The 22,326-nt window shown below is 43.1% G+C and overlaps 2 protein-coding genes across 7 annotated transcripts in view; one reads left to right on the top strand and one right to left on the bottom strand.

The window, feature by feature from the left end:
* oxr1a (oxidation resistance 1a) overlaps positions 1-11,111 on the top strand; it is a 176,930-nt gene extending 165,819 nt beyond the window's left edge. For 5 of the 6 annotated variants that reach the window (XM_086219158.1, XM_086219153.1, XM_086219159.1 and 2 more), the window contains 6 exons: positions 3,660-3,740; positions 5,017-5,142; positions 7,148-7,300; positions 7,386-7,481; positions 8,713-8,786; positions 9,000-11,111. In XM_086219158.1, the coding sequence (XP_086075284.1) occupies positions 3,660-3,740; positions 5,017-5,142; positions 7,148-7,300; positions 7,386-7,481; positions 8,713-8,786; positions 9,000-9,135 (666 nt within the window). In that variant the 3' untranslated portion in view covers positions 9,136-11,111. The remainder of the gene's footprint in view (positions 1-3,659; positions 3,741-5,016; positions 5,143-7,147; positions 7,301-7,385; positions 7,482-8,712; positions 8,787-8,999) is intronic. The other variant, XM_086219155.1, reaches the window with a different exon arrangement.
* Positions 11,112-12,522: 1,411 nt separating this feature from the next.
* On the bottom strand, positions 12,523-21,643 carry sqlea (squalene epoxidase a). The gene is made up of 11 exons (XM_086217404.1): positions 21,179-21,643; positions 19,449-19,704; positions 18,013-18,190; positions 16,386-16,482; positions 16,137-16,250; positions 15,280-15,451; positions 14,860-14,955; positions 14,286-14,428; positions 13,950-14,046; positions 13,751-13,838; positions 12,523-13,641 (listed from the first exon to the last, which is right to left on the bottom strand). The coding sequence occupies exons 1-11, from the start codon at positions 21,437-21,439 to the stop codon at positions 13,449-13,451; spliced, it is 1,695 nt and encodes a 564-aa protein (XP_086073530.1). The 5' UTR covers positions 21,440-21,643; the 3' UTR covers positions 12,523-13,448.
* Between the last annotated feature and the right edge of the window lie 683 nt (positions 21,644-22,326).

The following is a 22,326-nucleotide window of genomic DNA, read 5'->3' as shown; positions in this document are numbered from 1 at the left end:
ATCTTGCATGTAATTATTTCCTTTCTTGAAAAAAGATCAAGTTGGTGAACCAATCCCTTATAGGACCCTGTTTGTACTTCAGTAAAAAGTAAAGTAAAAACAATAAAAGTAAGAGTAATGTCAAAGCAAAGTTACTTTACCTAGTACTTATTACATTAGCATTTCCTACTTGTCCATTGAGGAGACTTGTCTTATTTTATGTTTTTATAGTACCATTGTTCTTAAATAAAGCAAAAGTAATGTAATCGAAAAATTACTCCATTAATCCCCTGAATAATTGACAGATTACTCAATTACTAAAAGAATCGACAGCTGCAGCCCTACTCTCAACATGTTTTTATTATACTATACACTTTGGGTACTTTTATTTTACTGAACCAGCTCCAGATAACAGCCTTTGTGCTGTACTGGTTCAACACCTGTACCCCCACAGTATTCAACCAATGACAAGAGACAGACAAAAACATTAGAAGAAGAAACATTCGCGGCTCTGTGAGTGCACAGAGTTGATAGAGTTTGGTCATATGAGATTGTTTGCAGGCTTGTGCATATTGAAAAGAATGCATTCAATTATATGAAGAAATAGATACAGTGGAAGCACAGGCTTTGAAATTTTAATGTAAATGAATGATGTAGGAAACAAAGTGGACTGATTTGTTTGTCCCGGAGTCCTGGCAAACCTAAGCTACACGATCCATTACATTTGAATAAGTAAATAGGAACGTCCTGCTTTACTTTGCCCTGTTGTTAACGTACATGAACTTTTACAAACACGTTAACCTTTAAAGGAATTAGTTTTGTTACTTTAGCTATCTCACCTATTAAAATTACTGAAAAGCACTACTGACAAACTAAGTGTCATAATGCTGGGGGGGGATCTGTCGAGTGTACAAGAAAAGGTGTTACTGTGGCTTTAAACTCTCTCAGCAGTGGGATGTGGTCATTATATTTTTTGACCAATAGGGAGCTGGCTTTCCTCGTGTCCCGTGTTGTTATTGGATTTTTGCGATGTCACACAAATCGTACGGCGTAAGGACCCCATCGAAAAAAACAGTATCTATTTTAGTCCAGCAGGTTGCGAGGGTACTGCTCCGCCCGCTTATCTCGGGGCTATACGGGGAGAACTTGAAGGAATCTGTAATGTGACTTTCCAGCTTCAGCCTCGCCCAGAAAGCAAGACATGTTTTCTAGGAGGGTGAAGGACCAAGAGAAACGGCTGACCCCGAAGTACACTTGTGTATGTTCTGGTGCCTAGTTCATGTGCTCTTTCTGCAGCTCCGTAAAGTCTTGTATGTTCTCATATTGTTGTTGTTGTTGTTGTTAGCAGCACTCCACGCTAGCTCGCTAGCAAGGCTAACTAACTAGCCATTTAGCCGGTGTGTCCTGTACCGGCGACTGAGGCGGAACAAAAGTGTTTGGCATTGAGGACGTTGCTCTCAGTTGGAACTGTGTATCAGCATGTGTGCCGCTCTCGAAGCTGTCCGAAACTCTGCCCGGCAAGGTAGAAGTTAAAAGATCATGCTTTCTTATTATACCTCCAGTTGCGATGCAGGTGGCTTTTAGATGATATGATAGTCACCGGTCAGTCTCTCCTTGACTCCCTTCAATGACCCGATCCTCTCTCATTTATGGTCATGTGCTCTGGTGTAAATTGTCTCTTTCGACTTGGTGTAGCATGAATGCTGCATGTCAGTTTGACCCTGAGGCTCCCACAGCAGCAAATAGGTTTAAGCAGTGTATCAGTAATTATTGTCAGGGCTACCTGTGTTCTGGTTGGCGTGTCATTAGTTTTAACATACACAAAAGAAATGAATGCTCCTACCTGTATGTTGGGTTTACCGTGCTTCTGCATGTAGTGGAACGTGTATGTTAGGTTTTTTTCTCAAGTGTTTGGAATGTTGCTCCCGATAGGAGTTGGAGCATCCATTTTAGGGTGGCTAGATGCCAACTGTTGAGGTGTGTGAGAGAGAGCCGTGAGACATGTGCTGTCATTTGGGCTCATTTGCTGGCCTCCTTGTCCTGTGTTACATCCTTCTCTTTGAATATTTGGATCGGCATCTGCAGCAGAAGTGCAAGTCCAGTGTTTTCCCTCCAGAAAGTAGAAGCACACAAACTTAACACTCATAATGTGATCAGGTATTTAGACACATTAGAGGTACTCTTAACCATACTTACGATGTGTGGAGGAAGTAAGAGTTATATGATTTTTGTATAATTTTTACTAATAAGTTAAAGTAAGGAGTGAGTGCATGTGTATTACATAGTTATAATACGCTTGCTGGCTACTTTTGTGTACAATCCATTGTGATTGAGAAAGCAGCTCAGGAGAGCAGTTAAACCCTCATCACACAGGTGCAAACCAGCTTTTCATCCTGATAACGCTCCATTAAACATTCAGTCCTAAATTCTTCCTCTACAGAAATGATTGAATTTAGTTTTGATTGAGAATGTCTGAGCGCTATGACTTAGTTTACAGAATTATTTTTAAGGATGTAGTTTGCAGTTGCATTGAAAATAATGGTATTTTCAGGTTTCACTCCTATAATATGAAATTGGTCACATTCACTGTCCAGTCTTTTTTTTTTTTATGATACTGAGCTGTAAAACTCATTATCATGTCGGTATCCTTCTGCAGCAGCCTGTACGCTGTTAGCTAACCGGTTTTCAGGGAACAAGTGTATCAAAGTGGCTTCAGCTGGAGGTGAAGTGAGGCTTGGATGCATTTTTTATGAGAGCTGTAGTTAACCCTCTCTGCTGCATTATTGAGAGCTGTAAAGGGACAGCTTGTTACCAAAAAAGTTATTTACAACAAAAGCAACAAGTCGGGGATGTGATTCTCAGCTGTTGAGGCTACAGTGATTAATGAGAGGTGATCACATCTGTGTTCAGACAGTATCTGTTTACCAAGTTTATCTCATGCACTAGGCTTTGAATATCCATCTTGCACTGTGACACAGCAGACTATTAATACACCAACATTTATACAGTGGCAGAACAGAAGCAGTAACTCTTGATGAGTGTGCGGCTGCGTGGGGTGTAACTTTGTTGGAATGAAGCCAGGTTTTTTAGGTCACTGTGTTGATCCGTCTGGGTTGTAGTTTTGTGGATTGTTGCTGCTACCAAACAGAGCGTGGTTGAATGTCCATGGGCTTAGTATGGTACGGTTGTGTCAGTCAGACCACCTCAGCTGTTTTGTTTTTGTTCCTGCTCTAAAACGTCGTCTGTTTCTGAACAGCCTTCTCACTCAGAAGAACGTTTTGTGTGTTTATTTTGCTCTGGGGTTGCCTTGAAGCAAGATGGATGCTCCTAAAGTTTGCTTTACTCTACAGTATCATTTCTGTCCATTGGTCTATGAGTTAGATGAATAGGTTTATTTGTTAGGTTAAAACACCAGTTTTAGCACTTTTTTTTTTTTTTACTATTACCACAACTTGCAACTGTGTCAGTCTTATTAAACATATTACACAAACATGCAAAATGAGTGATCTGAAATCTTCCACCCCCTTCTGTGCTCGACTTGGCCGTAAGCTGTGTATTTTCTTGAATCATAGTACCTACTGCACATTGTCCCTTAAAAAAACACATCCTTTCCTCCCCATGGCCAGCAAAAGAACGGGGGGAGTTTTATGTTCCACCTGTTCCTGTCTTTGTACTACCAGGTAGTGTCTATGACGGAGTACCACCGTCGGATTGATGCACTAAACAGTGAAGATCTGCGCTCGCTCTGCAAACGACTCCAGGTGCCCTGACCAGCCCCCCCCCCCCCCCCCCCCCGCTCTGCCCTGCCCAGCTGCTGTCCCCACCATCACGGCTCCCTGCAGGCTCCATACTGCAGGATGCTGCTGTAGTAGCATCCCAAGAGCAAAACAAAATTTCCCATTGCCTAAAAATAAGTAGGTTCAGACAGGTTCATGAATTTTTAGCGATTTCTGGAAAAATGTCAGTTCCTGTTGAGCTACATTTTGCTGTAAAATTATTTTTTCACATCATTACCGAAAAGTTGGCTTGTTGGAGTGACAAGGTTTTCCTCCTGACATCATTCTTATCCCCACATGTCAGGTTTTCCTTCATAGACTTGCAGTCGTGACGTTTTAGTACTTGAGCCAGCTAGATGACACTGGTGCTTATGACTAGCTATATGTGTTAGAAACGGGTACATACTTCATGTAGACTTTACATAGGTCACTGAAACGAGTTTGTCTTGAGGGAGTTCTATTTTCTAAAAAGCTGTCTTTGATGCTCAAATGAGCTGTAAAAAAAGAATGTGACTGGAGTGAGGACAGAATAGGAGGCAGTCAAAGCATTAAGGGAGAAATAGTTGGTTTGTTGGTGAGGGGGTGGGAGGAAGAGTCCCCTCTGATAGGGTCAAAGCTGCGCTCTGAGGACAATGCAGGTAGAACCAATTTGAATGAGGACTGAAACATGAGAGCATCCCAGCCAACATTGGCCGAGCACTTAACAATCAGCTCTGCTATCGAGAAAGATAAATAACCCAAACAGTCCGCTGGTCAGAGAAAATGTCAAACAGCACAAATTATTTATTGGCTTGATTTCTTATTCAATTAACATTCTTCCCACACAGACAGCCTTAGAAAGCCCTGCCAAATTGGTTACTTTTTTACCGATTATTTTAAATTTGTTTTGCTTCTTTTTTGAGGGGGGGATGTTGTTACTCAGGTTAGGCTGTGTCTCACGCTAGTTTCCTCATGTTACCCCTGTCATCCTGGCCTTTGTCCTGGAACTGTTCAGGACATGCTCTTCTCCTTTTCTAGAATTCATTATTCACCAGTACAGATCCTACATCGTACCTTATTCCCATCTCACTCAGTATCAGAATACTCACAGCCAGTTAGTGCCTCAGATTGTAGCTTGTTAGGTGTAATGGTCTAGATATTAGTTATCTGCTATGATCTGCTATGACAAAACTGTGGCATTAGCCATGTTGTCTGTGCTTTCTGGGTCCAAGTTGATCCTTGTGAGTGTGCATCCATGTCTGACAAATATTTGTTCATGTAGATCACCACCAAGGAGGAGGTGAACTCCAAGCATGACACATCCATCAAGACTGAGCTGGAGCCAGAAACCTTTAAACCCAACCTCAGAGAGCCCAGTGATCTCCTGGAGGCCCACCAGATAGAGAAGGTACAGGCAGCCGCACAAACATAACCTGGAAATGTGCATCTGATCATGAGTTGATGTGCATGTTGCTACAAGACCATAATTATGATGGCCATACGATACATGCCTCAAATACCTCAATACCGATCCTGCAACAAACCAAAGCCAAATGTCATCATAAATTAGATGTCAGGCCTGACATAGAAAGAAATTGATATAAAATTAAGAGATACATTTTGCAATGCAAATTTAGATAGTTGAATTTTTCAGTTTAATAAAATAACTGACTTTAACTTAAAGTCTAGTACTTAAAGATGATCCGTGCGTCTGCCTTCATTGGGCAATAAGCAGTCAATTGAGTAGTGTAGTAGCAAGCTGCCAGATAGCTGGACGGCGTCTTACAACTCAACACGGACGCTTTGGGAAATGGCCGAGGCGCAACCAAAGAAAAGACGCCAAGTTTACATATTTCAGCTGTAACTCATAACCTAACATCATAAAGATATTCTATAAGGACTGTCGATACGCGTTCATAACATTTACAGAAACACGGGGGGAGGGGCAAGCTTGCTCTGTTTTTGTTTGGTATTTACAACGAACGCCAGCGCAAGTAACATCAGGCAGCAACGCTTAGTGCACCTTTTAAGCTGATTTTAAGTCCTGTTGCACTGCTCATAACACACACGCAGTCCTCTCCTTAAAACACTGTTCACATGTAAAGTGTGTACTACTACTTCCAGTGGAAGGTGGTAGTGTATCATTCTTGGAGGCAGGGAACGTGCACCCTGCACCAATCATCTGTGTCACTTGGAACTTCTCAGATGTTAACACGCAAAAACGAAGGGCTCGCTGTATTCACTTTCAAATGTGGCGAAGGTAAAACGAAGACTCCCATAGCTCCCTCTCGAGGCGTATTTGTCAACATGCTCCTCAGGAAACAAATGGTGTTGGTAACAATTAGACATCTGCCCACTGCACATCTGCTGCAGGTTGGTTCAACAGTTGCTGTGGGAGGAGGAACATATTCAGCATGACGAATGGTGTTTCTAGACACCATTGACAACATTTAGGTGACCTGATGACTTCCTGCATCAGCTACAAGAAACTATGAGAGATCACTCTATCAAAGTTGCAGGGTAACAAAAAATGATATGTTTTTGTATTCGATAATTCACTTCATTATACCCAATATTTGAAATTGAATTTGGACTCATTGAATGTATTGAAATAATCTTTGCATCAACATGCATTGTAGCTGTGAGATGCACATGAAAGGTATATTTCTGGGTCAGCAGATATTTATTTTGCTGGAGGTGTAAGAAATTAATACAGATTTCAGTGTTGTGAATTGCTAGCATGCACACACACACACACACACACGCCTCTAAATGAGTCCCAGTTGGCATATTGACCAAGAGATTGCCAATATGTGACTTTCTTTAATCACCCTGAGGACAAGGCCGGGGGCTCAGGCCGGCCCATAGCAGTGAAGAGGTGAGTGGAGTAGGGGCTCGTGGCGTGTTGTCAGCCTGCTCATTACACAGCCTGCTTCAGCTGCAGCTCCAGCACAGCACTACAGAGAATTTGCTGAACCAACAAGAAACGGGCAGGGACTGATGAATTATTAGAGAGTGAACAGAATGTTTAAAAGCCTTTGTTCCATACAGCAGAAATGGTGTGGGACCATGTTAAAAGTTGTCACTTAAATTCCATGTTTTTGGCAGTGTGTGTTTGATCTGTCCATTAAAATGAAGCTCACGCTGCGCTGCCATACCAGCACATTTGTTTGCTTGATCTCCCTTTGCACCGCGGCTGCTGTTAATCCTTCAGTTTGTCAGCAGTAGAGCAACACTCTCTCAGGGAGCGCTGCACTTGCCTTTCTCCAGAGACGTCTGGGTGTTTGGAGCCCTGTTACTCTTCTTTAAATGGCAGATGGTGTTAAAAGGTCACCACAGATGTAATTGAGCATTGGTGGCTGTGGCCGTTCAGAGTTTCATTTCCTTTTCGCCTCTCTTTTTCCTCTACACAGCTTGCCAGGAATCTCCCGCCACGGACCATTGGGTATCCATGGACACTGGCCTTTGGCACATCAAAGCATGGCATGAGCATTAAGACGCTGTACCGAGCCATGCAGGGCCAGGACACCCCTGTGCTCTTGGTCATCAAGGACAGCGACGGGCAGGTATGAGGCTCCCTGTCAAGGTGTGTGTCATAGTCCTACCTGCTTAAAGAAGTCAGAGCAGTAAGATTTTGTTTTGCTTCTTCAGGTTTTCGGGGCTTTGGCATCAGAGCCGTTTAAAGTCAGTGATGGCTTTTATGGAACTGGAGAGACCTTCCTCTTCACCTTCAATCCAGAGTTCGAGGTACATCGTTTCCTTTCAACTATTTCCTCTTAAATGTCAGGTACTTCAAAATTCTGTCGTAAGAATTAGCAGCATGTTGGTTAGTGAACAATACATGTTCATACATCCGACAGGGTCGTTGGGCTGCATGCGTGATTGATATTGAAGCTGCACTAATCAATATTTAGTATCTGCCGCCCAGGTAGTAGCAGGCCGCTGTCCACATCTGGCTCATCTGAACCAAGGGTCAAAATGTCAGCTGTGCCTTTTTAGCTGATTTCTCTTCACTGGTTTAGTTGGACATCTTTACTTGTCCAGTTCACTCTCACCAGCACCGTCTCCTGCTCTGACACAAAAGGTTTCAGGGGAAATGCATGAGAAGCTCACTGTAGTCTCCTCACACAGCTCCAGCTGAGATAGTTCAGGCAAATAGCTTGTGAACATAGTGGACCTGTCAGCTCCTGTGAACATTAATCCTCAGGAGTTGGTGAGTATATGAACTCAGAACAGTAGCTATGTCTACACTGACATCAAGATTCTAATACTAATCTGACTGTAACGAGCTCTTGAGTGAGACGCTGCGTGTAAACAGCATTTTGTAATGACCCTAACCTGACTGAGCTTGTAGTCGGAGGATGCAGTAATCTGATTACAGTGTGGATTACGCTGATCTTAGATGCAGTATTAAAGTGTATAGCAGGCATGTATCCAACTTAATGGCAGTGTGTGGGTGCTACTGGAGTTTTTGCAGTATTATGGGACGCATTCAGCAGTCAAACTGCCTCAGCTCTCACAATCCCACACTAGCGTACATGAAGCAGGGAGCTGCTTTGTTACCTATAGCTAACTGGGTTCTAACTTGCATTTCTCTCCTCTTTTGTACTTCACTATTGAGCTTGACACATATTTATGCGACCCATTGATGCTGTGATGAATGGAAACCCATTGACTAGAGCAGTTTTGCCTGGAACAAACAGTAACTTGTACCTGGAGAAGAATTGCACCAATCCCATCAAAGCAAGTTCCACAGTATGTCTTAAAACAACCAAGAACTAGATGAGTGTGTTGGGTTCCGCCTGCATCAGGGGCTCCGTGGCTGTGGCTGAATTGTCAGGTGTTGGTTCAGGATCCTGCCTCTGAGGCGAGCGCACATTTGGTCTGCTGTCTGGTTAAGCAGAAGTGAGCCGAGAACATTAATGTCAACAGTCATGGAATAGCTCCTGTGATATATTCAGTTTTGTGTCTGCAACAGGTGTTCAAATGGACAGGTGACAACATGTTCTTCATCAAAGGAGATATGGACTCTCTAGCTTTTGGTGGAGGGAGGTGAGTTCTTGTAGTTTTTATTTGTGTTCATCGTTGAAAGTTCTCAGTGTTCTGACAGTTTCAGATGGAGCTTTGCTTTTAAGGGATATCTAAAGATAGCCGATGATAAAAGTGTGATACTATGTATTATTTATTTTATTGTCTGCATTGTTTATTAGTGCCAAGGTAGGTTTGGTTTTCAAAAATCTTAGTACTTTTTTTTTCCCCCTCCAGTGGCGAGTTTGGGCTGTGGCTGGATGGAGACCTTTACCACGGCAGAAGTCACTCTTGTAAAACATTTGGAAACCCCATGCTGTCAAAAAAGGAGGATTTCTATGTGCAGGACATAGAGATCTGGGCTTTTGAATAACAAAAGAGTGCACCAGAGGGAAAAACAAGTCCTGCATAAGGGCAAACCGAGGAGTCCTCCTCCTTAGAACAATGGCAATGTCCCAAACCTAACTGCACATCACCAGGGCTCCCCAGGCCGGAAGCCAGCTATCGGATGCTTGTTGTGCGTTACTACTGCAGTTATTACGGAGCTTTTTTTCTTTGTGGAAAATTACCTTTGTGTGTATCTTGTTACAGCCTTGTGCAGCGTCTTTGCAGAGTAGGGGGAGTGTGTAAAGCAATGAGAATCACAACGGAAAGACTAAGATGTGGTTGTATTAGCAGGATTAAGAGAGGGGAGCAGGGAATATGTGAAAGGTTCAAAACAAAACATGAAAGGACCATCAGGCCAAGAGAAGGAAAGGAACATTGGAGCTCCTCTCTCCTGAGAGGTGGTGAAGATGTCCTGGGGTTTGGGACTGCTGCGACAAGAGAGAGCGAGCGAGAGCTGCCCTACTGAACTTCTACAGAACCTTAAGGTGTCCCCAGCACTCAACCTTGTCCATTCAGTAGGGTGTTACTCACTGTACATGTCAGCCTTGATGAAGACAGATCCAGTGAGGGACAGAGAGAGAGAGAGGGGCAAGCTAAGTTTAAAGCTGAACACATTCCACTACACTTGGCGACAGTGGTGTGTCCAAATCTAGTGATTAATAGTCAAACACTGATTTACAGAACACATCAGCAGCAGGATACGATGACACTAAACTCAAGAGATAAGAGAATATTTGTTGGAGGGGGAGGCGTTTTTGTTTTGGGTTTTTTACAGTCCAGTTTTGGGTTGTCTTCTGAGGCTAAACTATAGAGTATTGTGAATTGTAGTCCTCCTGTTGTTCACTGTCATAGCACACCATCTGAAAGCACATAGCTATAACCAGATCACCCATCGTCGTAACGTTCTGTTCAGTGGGTGTACGTGTGAGTCCAGCTAACACCGGCTCCTCTCGCAGGATGCTGGCTGTACTGTTTGTAGACAGTAACGTGTTGCAATAGATTTGTGGAATATGCAAATAACTGTCCTGTGACCTCAAATACCCGCAGGCCGTGGCACTTTTGCCGCTACCTTGTCGCTCTTTCAAGAGAGAAACTTGTAAAGCTTTTACGTCTTGATACAGGATTGCTTTTCTGGGGTATCATTTGAAAAGCCTGAGACGTGGTTAACTTAACTGTTTTACATGCATATATGACAATTATATATTGGTATATATGGTTATATATAGAGATTTATATAATCATATATATTGCTGTTAAGTGTGACAGTGATCTATATGTGCTGATATTTCAGCTGTTACAATATAATGTATATATATATATTACCCTGTAAATTAATGGTAAAATAGTAGATTACTTGATATATATATATATATATATATATATATATATATATATATATATATATATATATATATATATATATATATATATATATATATATATATATATGATACAGTGTGGATTGGTGGGTTGCTTCTAGCACTTTACTCTGGTGTAAAAGCGTCGAGGCTGGGCTCCTAGATTCTCTTAGCAGTAGCTGTACAGTACTTTTTTGTTTAGATCCTTAAGATGTTAACTGTTAGTAGAAGGCTTGCTGCTACCAATATCAATAAGGGTGTGCCCTAATGCTCTGTGTTTCTAAAATCAGATTACTCTAAGGTTGGAAGGGGGGGGGATGAAGGTTGTCTGGTATCTCCTCATGTGGCTGTCTGGACAGGAAGGACAGGTAGGTATGCAGGCAGACTGACCTGTGACAGGCAGATTATGGGAGCGTGTACAGTGTAGAACCCTCCCCCTCCACAAGGAGCTTCTTCCCCCCTTCTGGTCTTCCACACCAGTATTTGTGTCCTTGTGGAAAGTCACAAAGAATAATATGGATAATTCTTCCGATTATTTCACCAAAATACAATGTATCAGTGATGTATAAATAACAATAAAGCAGAAATAATTGTTGTAACCTTGGCCATGCCTGTATTTGTCATCTTTTGTATGTTTCACTTCAGTTATTTATTTTTGGTGTTTAATCAACCCGATTTAGGAAATGCGTGATATCGATGAGTACGTGGCATTAACGAGCAGTTTCAGAATCATGGGCACCAAGAGCAATGCTGATCACCCCCCTCTAAAAAGACATTTCTAGAATCAAGTCAGGATGCAAACTACAATGTCATAGATGCCACTTCTGCAAATACAACTGCAAGGTTGGGTTTGGGTTTTCTTTTTGTTGTTTTTATAATGTGCTGCAATCTGTATTTATAGTATACTCCCCCCCCCAAAATTAAAATATATTTTCAATGTCAAATATGTAAATGTTGAATAGGCGACCCTGGCCTGTGCTCCACTCTCCCCTGCGTTTCATGAAAATTAACAGTTTTTGCAGAATCCACAACTTGCTAGGTGGACCAGGAGCCAGCAGGAGTCTGGCCCGTAGAACTCCTGCAGCTGCTCAGTGGGTTGCACTTCCATCCAGTTTTATTTTTGCACCACCACTGCACCTTTGAGGAGGCCATCGAGAAACTGAAAGTGATCATCAAAGTTGGACATGGGTGAGGGACGGACTGCAGGGCCCTTCTCATCTTCAGGAATCCTCGTAGGCTTTCATGGTAAAAAAAAAAAAAGACTAATGAAGATTAATTTCATTTTTTTCATTGTTCATTTAAATGTTGCAAAGGTATAAGCCACTTTTGAATCATGATTATTGTGTACTTTATCATTTTGTATCAGTTAATTGCACCAAAAAAGTTTTCCTGGTGACTTATGCTACATTTGATGCATCCCACAAGTGAATGGCACCGGGTTGCTATAACAATATTTCAAGTGTAACTTGATTTTATACGGTGATCCAAACCCACGGGTGGTGACCAGCTACTGCTCAGTGATCTCAAAAGGAGTTCTGATGAGTCAAATACAACAAATGAGTCTGTGTGACGTTTAACTGCAGTCAAATGTTGCAGGAAGTGGACATGCCCTAGATTTTTAGTCCTTCTAACAAATCTCTAAAGGTCCTTCAATTCTACAGGCAAGCCTAGAAATCTTCTTTGACTGCCTGCCGCTTTTACGTTTTTTTTTATGTCTTATCAGCCTTTAATGTTAATCACTACGTAAAAACCTGCAGCACAAGACTCCAAAAACGTACACTCCTGACCCATCATGGGATCCAGCAGAGCAGCAGGAGGTCCTCCGGCTGTGATTTAGCGCCATCTAGTGGTCCTATTTGCTTGTGTTGGTCCTGCAGGGTTAAACTAAACTTCCGTCCTGCCTGATTCACTGCTTCATATGAAATTATGGTCCAGACGTTAAATCAATGAACATAATTGTGTGATTATACCAGGGAAACAAGTGAACTGCAACACAACTCTTGTATGTTCTGTAGGATTTATTTAAGGCCCATCAAAGGCCACTCAGGCACACCTGGTGGTGCAGGCACTAGCATAGCTCTGATTGGAGTTTCCTCCAGGCAGATGGCTGCGTCTGCTCTTTGCTGACATTCCAAAACAGCGAAGGGATCTTTAGGGCTTCGAGGGTTAAGACAATACTCAAGTACAGCCACAAATCTTCCCTTCATGTTTTTTTTTTTTTTAGTTTAACAGCACCTGATAATAAATCAGTACCTCTCACACAGATTCCACGATATGAGCTTGTCACCGTCACCATTCAGTGATTCAGAATAATAAGCATCAAAATCTTTTACCAAAAAATTCCCTTTCGCGACAATAGTAGAAACAGTGTGAACACATGAAGTGAAGACATTTTGTTCAAAAAAATTAAGCTGACAATAAAAAAGATAAGGACTTTGCATGAGTGACATCAGTGCTTCAGTATCATAACCAGAGCATCATTACAAATGGATCCTCATATTCCTTTCAGCCCAAGAAGTAAATATACAGCAGAAATTCATTGTCATCAAATCCAGCCATCATGTTCTGCACGGTGATTGCATGTGGCAGGAATAATTCCACAGTACTGTATGTTTGCTGTACATGTGTATGCAGTATATATTCTGTGTAGTTGGGTGGTATGCTGTATGTTGCACTCATACGTGGGTGAGCGCAAAAAAGGCAACACAAGGGCATTTATGCCTGTCCAAGTGGACGAAGGCAGGACGTGGAGACAATAACGTCAGGTGTCCTGCTGTGGAAAATCCTCAGAGAAAATGGCTTTTACAGTCTTAAGCCAGGATTTGACCACTCTCTGGGGGTTCAGTTCTTTGCCTGATTTGTTCTGCTAGTCAGAGATGTGGAGTCGAGCCTCTGGTCAGTGCACGTGTGTGTGTGTGTGTGTGTGTGTGTCCGTCCCTTTTTAGTACACTAGGTACTTGAGTTCAGAGTAGATGAGGGGAAACATGACTGAGCAGGCTCGGCACAGGATGGCCCCACTTTTGAAAAAAGCCCGATGTTTGGTGATCCACGACTCAGACTTGAAGTTGAAGTAAATTGCATAAAGCGCCACGGCAAAGAAGTGTCCAATAAGGGTCATCGGTTTGGGTGTCAACCTGGAGGAGAAGGTTCACAATGACTTCCAGCCAACATCACAATCCTGTAGGATTAACAGGCACTTCTAAAATCCTGGAGCGTTTTTACAGTAGTAGTTTTCCTGCTTACACTGAGAGGAGCCCGATGGGCCCCGCGATGCACTCTCCTCCAAGCTTGAAGTACTGGAAGCAGGCTTTCCTCAGCTCTTGCAGACAATCTTGTCAAAACACAACAGTCACACAGAAGTGATGAGAAAATGACAATCATCAGTTTGAAATGACTTCAGTGCAAACTAGTAATAATTCCTGCGTGTCATTCAGAGACTCACCGTCTGTGGCTGCAAACAGCTCGTACAGAGCCTGGGCCAACACGTTCACCACAAAAGAATGTGATGACTTGCGTTCCCAGTGGAATTTTTTCTTTGCCTATTGAGAAGAAGAAAGGAAAGAGCTGAGTGGAACGTTGCACACTGGTCTGCAGTCTTACCTACCAGCAGAGGGGAAAACAGGACATGTGATGCCGTAGAGACTCTAAATATAGCTACTATTTATTGTGATGCACAAGCTGCTTTATAACACACACCCCTGCAGGCACTACTCCATTTGTTTAGGGACATTAGAGAGTCGTGGTCAGGACAATGAGAAGCTCCGGAGTGTGTGCTCACCTGCAGCATGGCCCCATCATCATTCAGGTTGGGGATGTTTTGGAGCAGGCCCCTCCAGATGCGGACGTCGTTGAGAGCTACGCTCATACCTCCTCCCGTCAGAGGGTGCCTCATGTTGTAAGCGTCGCCCAGGAGAAGCACGCCTGCGCACAACATTGCTAAGTCTCTCAAATACGTCAACCAATTGTTTTCTTTCCTCCGCTGAGTGGCAAACACTCACACATATGAATAAACACGTCATGCTGCTGAGTAATTGGACGTTACCTCCAGTCTCAGTTTGTAAACAGATTACTAACCTGTAGCCTCAGCAGCTGCAATATCAGCTGCATGTCTATTTTAGGCAAAACTCTGTGTGTGTGTGTGTGTGTGTGTATACAGTACATTACAGTGTGTTATAAAAGTTCAACATAATTGTAATTCAGAGAACATACATGCCCTAATGCATCAGCTTTAAGTATTAATAGTTTCAGTGACCATGCTGAAACCATTAATGTAATTGTGCAAACAGATTTATGTCCACATAATATCAGTAATACACACACACACAAACATTACAGCCAGTAGCCTTCAGTACCTGGTTTGATGACCGGGGAGGGGGGGAGGAAGCTGGCGGGCATGGACCTAACCCGATCGTTCTGCAGAGCCTCCATGAAAGCTTCCTTTAAATGTTCTGAAGGAGAGATGGGGGGTGCTGGATCACTCAACTGTCTCTGTGCATGGAACTCAGCGGTGCACGCTGGGCCTTTTCTTTGGTGTCTGAATGTACACCATCAGTGTGACTCAGTCACGTTAGCGTGGCTTTGATATTGCAGCTTTGATAGGAGAAAACCAAACGCACCAGGAATGTCCGGTTCTTCACCCGGACCGCCAGGATTGTTCACAACAGCAGAAGCACAGGAGGAACCCTGGAGGTGTTCCTCAGGGAAAACTTCCTTCACTCAGTGAAGGTCATGTTGCACCACAGATTTTTTTACAGGATGAAGAACCTGTTTACCTGGCAGCTGTGGGTAGATCTTGTCTGCCAGGTACTGAGGCAGGTTGCGAGGCATTTCCCCCCTGATGTCCACGAGCACCCTGGTGTGTGTGGAGGAGATCTGATAGATGAGGATGGGGCTCGGGTTGGCCAGCACCAGCTCTGCATAATTGGCTTTAAACTGGGGGCAGTCCTGGGGGGGGGGGGGGCAGAAGACTAGGTCAGTATTTGAGGACTCTCCATTTCGCCGTCAGACTGGAGCATTTGTAACATTTGTGCACTTCCTCTACCATTTTAAATGTCAAATGAGAGAACAACAGCAACCAAGCCAATTTAAGTCGCAGGACATTTGCCAGCAGCTTCTTTACCTTGAACACAAATATTTTTACTTCCTACTCCTTACAATTTAAAATAGGTTGTTAATTTTAGTTTTAATGCATGATAGACAAAAATGTTGTAATAGACGTAGACGTAAGGTGATTGTTTTTGCTGCCTTGAAGATGCGCTACACATTGGACATTTGGTTTTATATATTATATAGTATTCCATTTTTTTTGTTTGTTGTGTTTTGAGTTTGAGTACATTCAGGAGCCTGTCGTTTGTTACTTTTACATTAATGAACAGGTTGAATTCGTACGTCCTGTGTTTTTCATACAAGTAGCCTTACGTCGTGTTGAGGAATGAACGTGTGTGCTTTGGCACTTCTAGGCAACTCTCCCAGGAAGCCTCACAGGATTATTCTGCATCGATATGTGAGAATTCTGAAATACTGTATTACACAAAACCCTAAGCTGATTATCATGCTGGCATTATAGCAGGATATGATTGTGAATGTCGATCCTTGCCTCTCCTTCTCAAACGAGAAAAAGCGTCATCACCTTCATCAGACATCCAACAAAGTGAGAGGAGACATGAGCTTTCCCAGAGACCAGACTCTTTCTGAACCTGGAGAAGCAGCCATCAGCCACCACTGTCAGGCCAGCATGGACTTCCTACAACACACACACACACACACACACACACACACACACACACACACACACACACACACACACACACACATAAACTTCTTGATCCAATAGATATCAGGCAGGGTGGATTGTTGGGTTCCCTCCTCTGCCCCTCACCTTGACGTCCCCGCTGGTCTTCTCCTTGTACTGGACTCCAGTTACACAGCCATCCTCTTCCATCAGGCTGGTCACAGTGCCTTCTATGAATGTGACACTAGGGGGCACAATTAGAACATTTAGAAATATATTTCCTGTTGAGCAAAGCCCTATAACACTTCATCAGGGAAATAAATAATACATTTATGAATCATTTGTGGACATTTTCAAAACATTCTTAAAGGAAAATTGCATGAATCCAACGACAGAGAATCTGTTCTTCATTAAAATAACTCTTATGTATTCCTCTTGATTTTTTTTTCTTCCATTGTAGGTAATAAGGATTTAGAGAGGATTTTGATTCCTCTGTCTTTCCGTAATGATTTCCTTCCATCCATTTTCTGTCCCACTGGTGACCCGTCCAGGGTGAACCCCACCTCTCGCCCGAAGGCTGCTGGGATGGGCTCCACCCCCCGTGACCCTGAACAGGATAAGAGGTAGAAAATGGATGGATGGTAGAAAAAAAGTGGAAATATTGGACTCTTAAACTTTTCTGCATGGTACATTTCTGCTGATAAAATGTATTAAAACAATCTCAAATATTTTCCTATACTTAGTATACTAAGTTGGAACTGAGTCAGACTGACTATGGGCGGCGTGGCTCAGAGGTAGAGTGGCCGTCTAGCAACTGAAGGGTCGCTGGTTCTATCCTTAATTTACCCAGTGACCATGTCAAAGTGTCCTTGAACAAGATACTGAACCCCCAATTGCTCTGATGAGTAGGGTGGCACCTTGCATGGCAGCTCCCACCATCAGTGTGTGAGTGTGTGAACGGGTGACTGAGACAACACTGTAAATCGCTTCGATTGCTGCTAGGGTGGAAAGGCTCTGTATAAAAATGAGTCCATTTACTATTTATTATATATGAATGAATTACCTAAGAATATAAATATATTGTTTAAAAAAAAGAAATTATTTATGTGTTTTCAATGAAAGATATATTTATTTCATCGCCAATGATTAAAGATGAACTCACTCTAATATATATTGATAAATTACTGTATATGGATGATGATGGTAGTCTCTCTGACAAAAAAAAATATGTTTGCTGAATTCACGCGTAATAAAGGACAGCCACTAAATGGAAGCCTAATGTCAGTGACGTAAATCATGGCTACAAAGATGTGTAGTATCGATGTGTAGAAGTTTTAAGAGATTGTCTAATTCCATATATACATCTTGGAATGATCTAATCTGTAGATCTGTACCATCACTGCGTGCTCGGATTAAAAGAACACACAGTGTTCAGTACATGTATGTGTACATGTATGTGTGCCGGAAGTTGCATGTCTAGTATGTCCAACTCTAAGCCGCGACTACAAGAGAACTGTGACATGACTGTAATCTTAACCTCTTATCCTCCTTATTTGTTGGTATTTTAAAGTTTCTTAATTTTTCCTGTATTTGGCCAAATGCATACATCTTCTCATTTCAATCAGACAACTTCTTCCTGATCCAGAACAACAAATTATTATTGATGTCACATAATTAACATCTCGTGGCCTCTGACAGATACCGTGATCCATCTGTCGGAAACATCCCCTTCGCCAGGCGACACGTCAGCTCGCTCTGACACCACTCCACTCACTTGGGCTCAGCCAGGGCAGCTCGCCTCAGGCCCATGATGAATCGACCGTGATGAAAAGCACGTCCACACTGAACGCTCTTCTCCTCCAGAGGGTAGGGGATCTCCACCTCTGCCCCACTGTCCAGGTCATGGATCACATATCCGTTCACCAGGTGGGCATCCAGACCCTCCACCGAACCTGAGGGCCAATGAGAGCCGTTACAGCAGACATGTCAGGGGTTAAAGGAGAGGCGATAATAGGGTGCAATGTTGGCTAAAACTCTTTGACTGTACCTCAAACCTCAAACTTTACAAAATTTAACTCCAATGACTCATTAAGTAAAACAAGACTTCATCCATATATACAGTATCAGCTTGCTCCAACTACCTGGAAGAGGATATTTTTAAGTCTGAACTATTTCTTTTTCCATAAGTTGATACACGTTTCCCCCAAATCAACCTGAAATAAAGGCGGCACGGTGGAGCAGTGGTCAGCACTGGTGCCTCTCAGCAAGAAGGTTCTAGGTTCGAGCCTTGGCTCAGACACAGGATCTTTCTGTGTGAGTCTCCATGTTCTCCCTGTTCCTGCTGGGTTCTCTCTGGTACTCCAGCTTCCTCCACAGTCCAAAGACATCAAGAGGGGACCAGGTTAATCCAGACTCTAAATTGACCGTAGGCGTGGCAGTGAGAGCCAATGGTTGTCTGTCTCTATGTGTTGGCCCTGCCATGGACTGGTGACCCGTCCAGGGTGAACCCTCTCACTCGAAGGCTGCTAGAATAGGCTCCAGCCCCCCCCCCCCACTGCGACCCTAACAGGATAAGGAGTAGAAAATGGATGATGGAAATGGAACCTGGAATAACTGGCATCTTTAAAATTAGTTAAAAAACATTTAATCATTGAGCATGGCGGTCATTTGTAAGGATGTTAATATAGCAAAATGTTTTGTGAAGATATGAAAATGGTACTGGACTTCATTGGAATTACTTAGTGGAAGCATTGAAGAAGAAACTATAGCAACGTTCAATACCCGGATGTGAAGTTTGGAGAACGTCTGCATTAATCGATGATGTCATTGATGGTTTTTGGCGGACCCAAACACAGAAGCATGCGGAACTTGAGTTCTACCAAAGCAGACCTCTGCATTTAAGGGGAGGCTGGCGTGCAAGGACAGATTACTGATGAGACACAAGCGATCTGATAAAAATGGAGGGAAGCACATGATGCAGGAAGTAAGAGTAGGGAGTGTAAGGAAGTGTGCCTACGGCCAATCACTGACGACAAAATGGTACATGTCAGACCTATTTCAAACCAGTCAGACAACCAAAGCACAGGAAATAGATAATCTCTCAGGTATAACAGTCATATCCTCACGCAGACTGGCTGGTGGAGAAAAAGTTTGCAGGTCCTTTAACCTGTGGGATCTCTTTGAGGAGGTCATGAGGGTTGAGCCACTGACCTTCCAGGCCCAGCTCTCGGAGGGCTCTGTAGCCTCCAGGCTGCAGCAGCTCCCCCACTATCCTGTCAGGCTCCTTCAGGTCCCTCTCCACCACCGTCACCCTCCTGCCATCCCGCGCCAGCACAGCTGCCATGGCTGAGCCCAAGACCCCGGCCCCAACTATCACCACATCTGGCTCTGCAGTTGGCTCAGGGACCCGAGTGGAGCCACCGACGGAGATTGACCCTGAATCCACCCTTTTCCTTGATCTCCGACTCTGAGAGTATAGAAGCAAATCAGAAAGAAACACTCATCATCTACGGGCAGAGCAGTCTGATCTCTATATTTATGTAACAGGGGTCAAAGTACCCCTGTGAGGTTCCACGGATGCTCGCACGGCGACTAGCATGTGGGATACCCTTGAATATGTGATGCAGTCGTCACACTGGAGGCAAATCCAAACTAAATCAAACATTTTTTAATGTAATCACTTTGTGACACGAGTAGTTTTGTGTTTCGGCACAGCTCCCCCGCTTCAGTAGCTGTGCCCATCCAACTACTCAGAAAAAGGAATGAACACGTTTTTCATGTAAAGATACCGTCTGCACATCTATTAAGTATGAAAATGAAACTCGATAAATAATATGACATGTATGTGATTTTTTTTGTGCAGGAAAACAACAATAATTCACATCAAAATCCTCATAACGCCTCTCCCTCCCAGATTACATGTTACATACAAATATTGTTCATTTCACACGTTCAGCTGCTGGATGGAGGATTTGTCATTGTGTTTGCTGAATGTCGAACCAGGACCAGCTTTTAAACTTTTGGAATGTCGCAAACCACACTTGGGGGCTGGGTTCTTCACGGCAGCTTCACGGAAACCGACACTGTCACCTATGAATGTGACAACCAGCATGATTGTGTACAGTGAAGCTCCAACATTCAAGTGAGGGAACAAGACCACAAACGTTTTTTTTGCCTGTGGGGGGTTCTTTAATGGTCTGACTGTGTCACACAGGTCCTGTACTGTGCTGTTTGCTCTCTTCTCAAATAAAACCACTTCAGCAGACCGCATGCATGTTAGAGATCAGCTTCACTGTGACATGGAGTCCCATTAAGGGTACCTGGTTATCCAGGTTTTGCAGTGAATTTCATGATCAAATTCACTGTTAATTTGACATAACTGCACTAATTAAGATTGCGCATCTGATCCTGGATGACAAAACACAGGATTCACAAATCTGGATCATTCTGACCACATTTCTGTCAACAGCTCAATTCAGCAGAGCACTTTCTGGACATGGTGAAGCACGAGAGCCATTTTACTGAGATCAAATGTGACAGATCGACAGCAATTTAATAACACATCCATGTCTCCCACGAAAATGAAGGCAGTTTAACATCAAAGTGGGGACAACTTGCTGAGGTTCAGTTGTGGCTCTCTGGGATCTTTGTGGTAATTATTTCTCAAAACGTCAGCATTTAGATAACTAACTCCATAATGGTGCCCTATGAGAGCCATTCTGTCACCACTTAATCGTGCTTACAACACCACATATCATTAAAAACTTAAAAACGAAATGATTGAAAAGTCAAAACTAATTCAAGAGTATTTTAATGTGTACTTGCATTTAAATATATGATAGACTAGAGATTTGTCTTTAACGCTAAAGTCAACTTGATCACTGGATGCAGACAAACTTGTCAGGACAATCACAGCCTGAGCCGCAGGTGCGAGGTCTTACCTGTCTACCGCTGTTCTCCTCTGTCTCGCTCGTCTGTGTTGGCGTGTGAGGGATGAAATACTTGATTACAGGTAAAAGAGACCAGTTGAACACCTGAGAGTCTCTGGACTTCTGGAAAAACCTGACACCTGAGAGCAGCAACAGCCCGGCTGTGAGACACACGGCTGCGGCCACCACAAGCTCTCTTGGAACGTAGCTCAAGACTGTGTTGGACTTTTTGTAGAAGTACGTGAAGCTTGCTATTCCCAGGAAAGTCCACATCTTTTAGAATTAAAAAAAAAAAATGGGGAGGGGGGCAGAGGTCAAATTGACAGAGATAACTAGTAAATGTAAAAATTCACAAATTAATTCTTCTTTTTGATTTTGTTTCTCTGCCACAGGTTGACCCACCCACGGCAAAATGTGACTGTTATAACCGATGATAAATACTTTATTAGCGGACAGTGATGCTGAATATTGCATGGTAACGACAGAGGCACCGGGGGACTTTGGATTGGCTGGGTTCGCATCCTTCCTCCTCCACTGCTCAATCCTCCAATCAGGAGGGACGTGCCGGTGGACAGAGCTCACGCTATCCGCTGATTGGTCAAATACAGAACTATCGACCCGCCTCCCAGCCGCTGATTGGACAGCTGGCTGACGGGACAGTAGTATGATGTGATGTCAGTGGAAAGGTGCGGATTTCATTTATTTTACGGACGAGAGGTTGAAGCATCCGGGTACCTATAGACCTAAAGGCCTTTAGGGGAAATGGAGCTATTTATTTACTGTCGGTGGTGGCACGTGGAGTAAAATCTCTGTTTGATAACCAAACCTGAAGTGTCTTTGCCTTAGTGACAAGTACAGCTGGTGCACACACTCAAAAATTAGTCATCATAATAATCAGAATAGTGTCTGTAGACATTGTGTGTGTTTGTGTGTATGCATAACACACAGATATGTATATGTGCGTATGTTGCATGTTGTATATATAAATATAGATTGACAGATGGATAGATAGATTTCATCATCATCATCATCAGGTTTTCCCATGATTTCTATGCATTTCAATTTTTTTTTTTTTTTGCAAATGAGTAGTGATTGATGGATTCACATGAATGTTGTGGACCACAAATTAATTTTTTGGTATACAGAAGTCCAATATTTCC

Source organism: Aulostomus chinensis, chromosome 11 (genome assembly GCF_037954235.1).
Source record: "Aulostomus chinensis isolate RoL2024-O1b breed Wild chromosome 11, RoL_Achi_v1.0, whole genome shotgun sequence".
Taxonomy (NCBI): domain Eukaryota; kingdom Metazoa; phylum Chordata; class Actinopteri; order Syngnathiformes; family Aulostomidae; genus Aulostomus; species Aulostomus chinensis.
This window is presented reverse-complemented; position numbering and strand designations above follow the sequence as displayed.

What these genes read in the sequence shown, in the direction of transcription:
- sqlea (XM_086217404.1), bottom strand. Translation starts at nt 21,439, where the DNA reads ATGTGGACTTTCCTGGGAATAGCAAGCTTCACGTACTTCTACAAAAAG. An exon ending in TTGTTGGATGTCTGATGAAG is followed by an intron (nt 15,452 to 16,136) that starts GTGATGACGCTT and finishes CCCCCCCCCCAG; the next exon opens with GACTGCCCCCAGTTTAAAGC. An exon ending in GCTGTTTGCAGCCACAGACG is followed by an intron (nt 13,839 to 13,949) that starts GTGAGTCTCTGA and finishes TGTTTTGACAAG; the next exon opens with ATTGTCTGCAAGAGCTGAGG.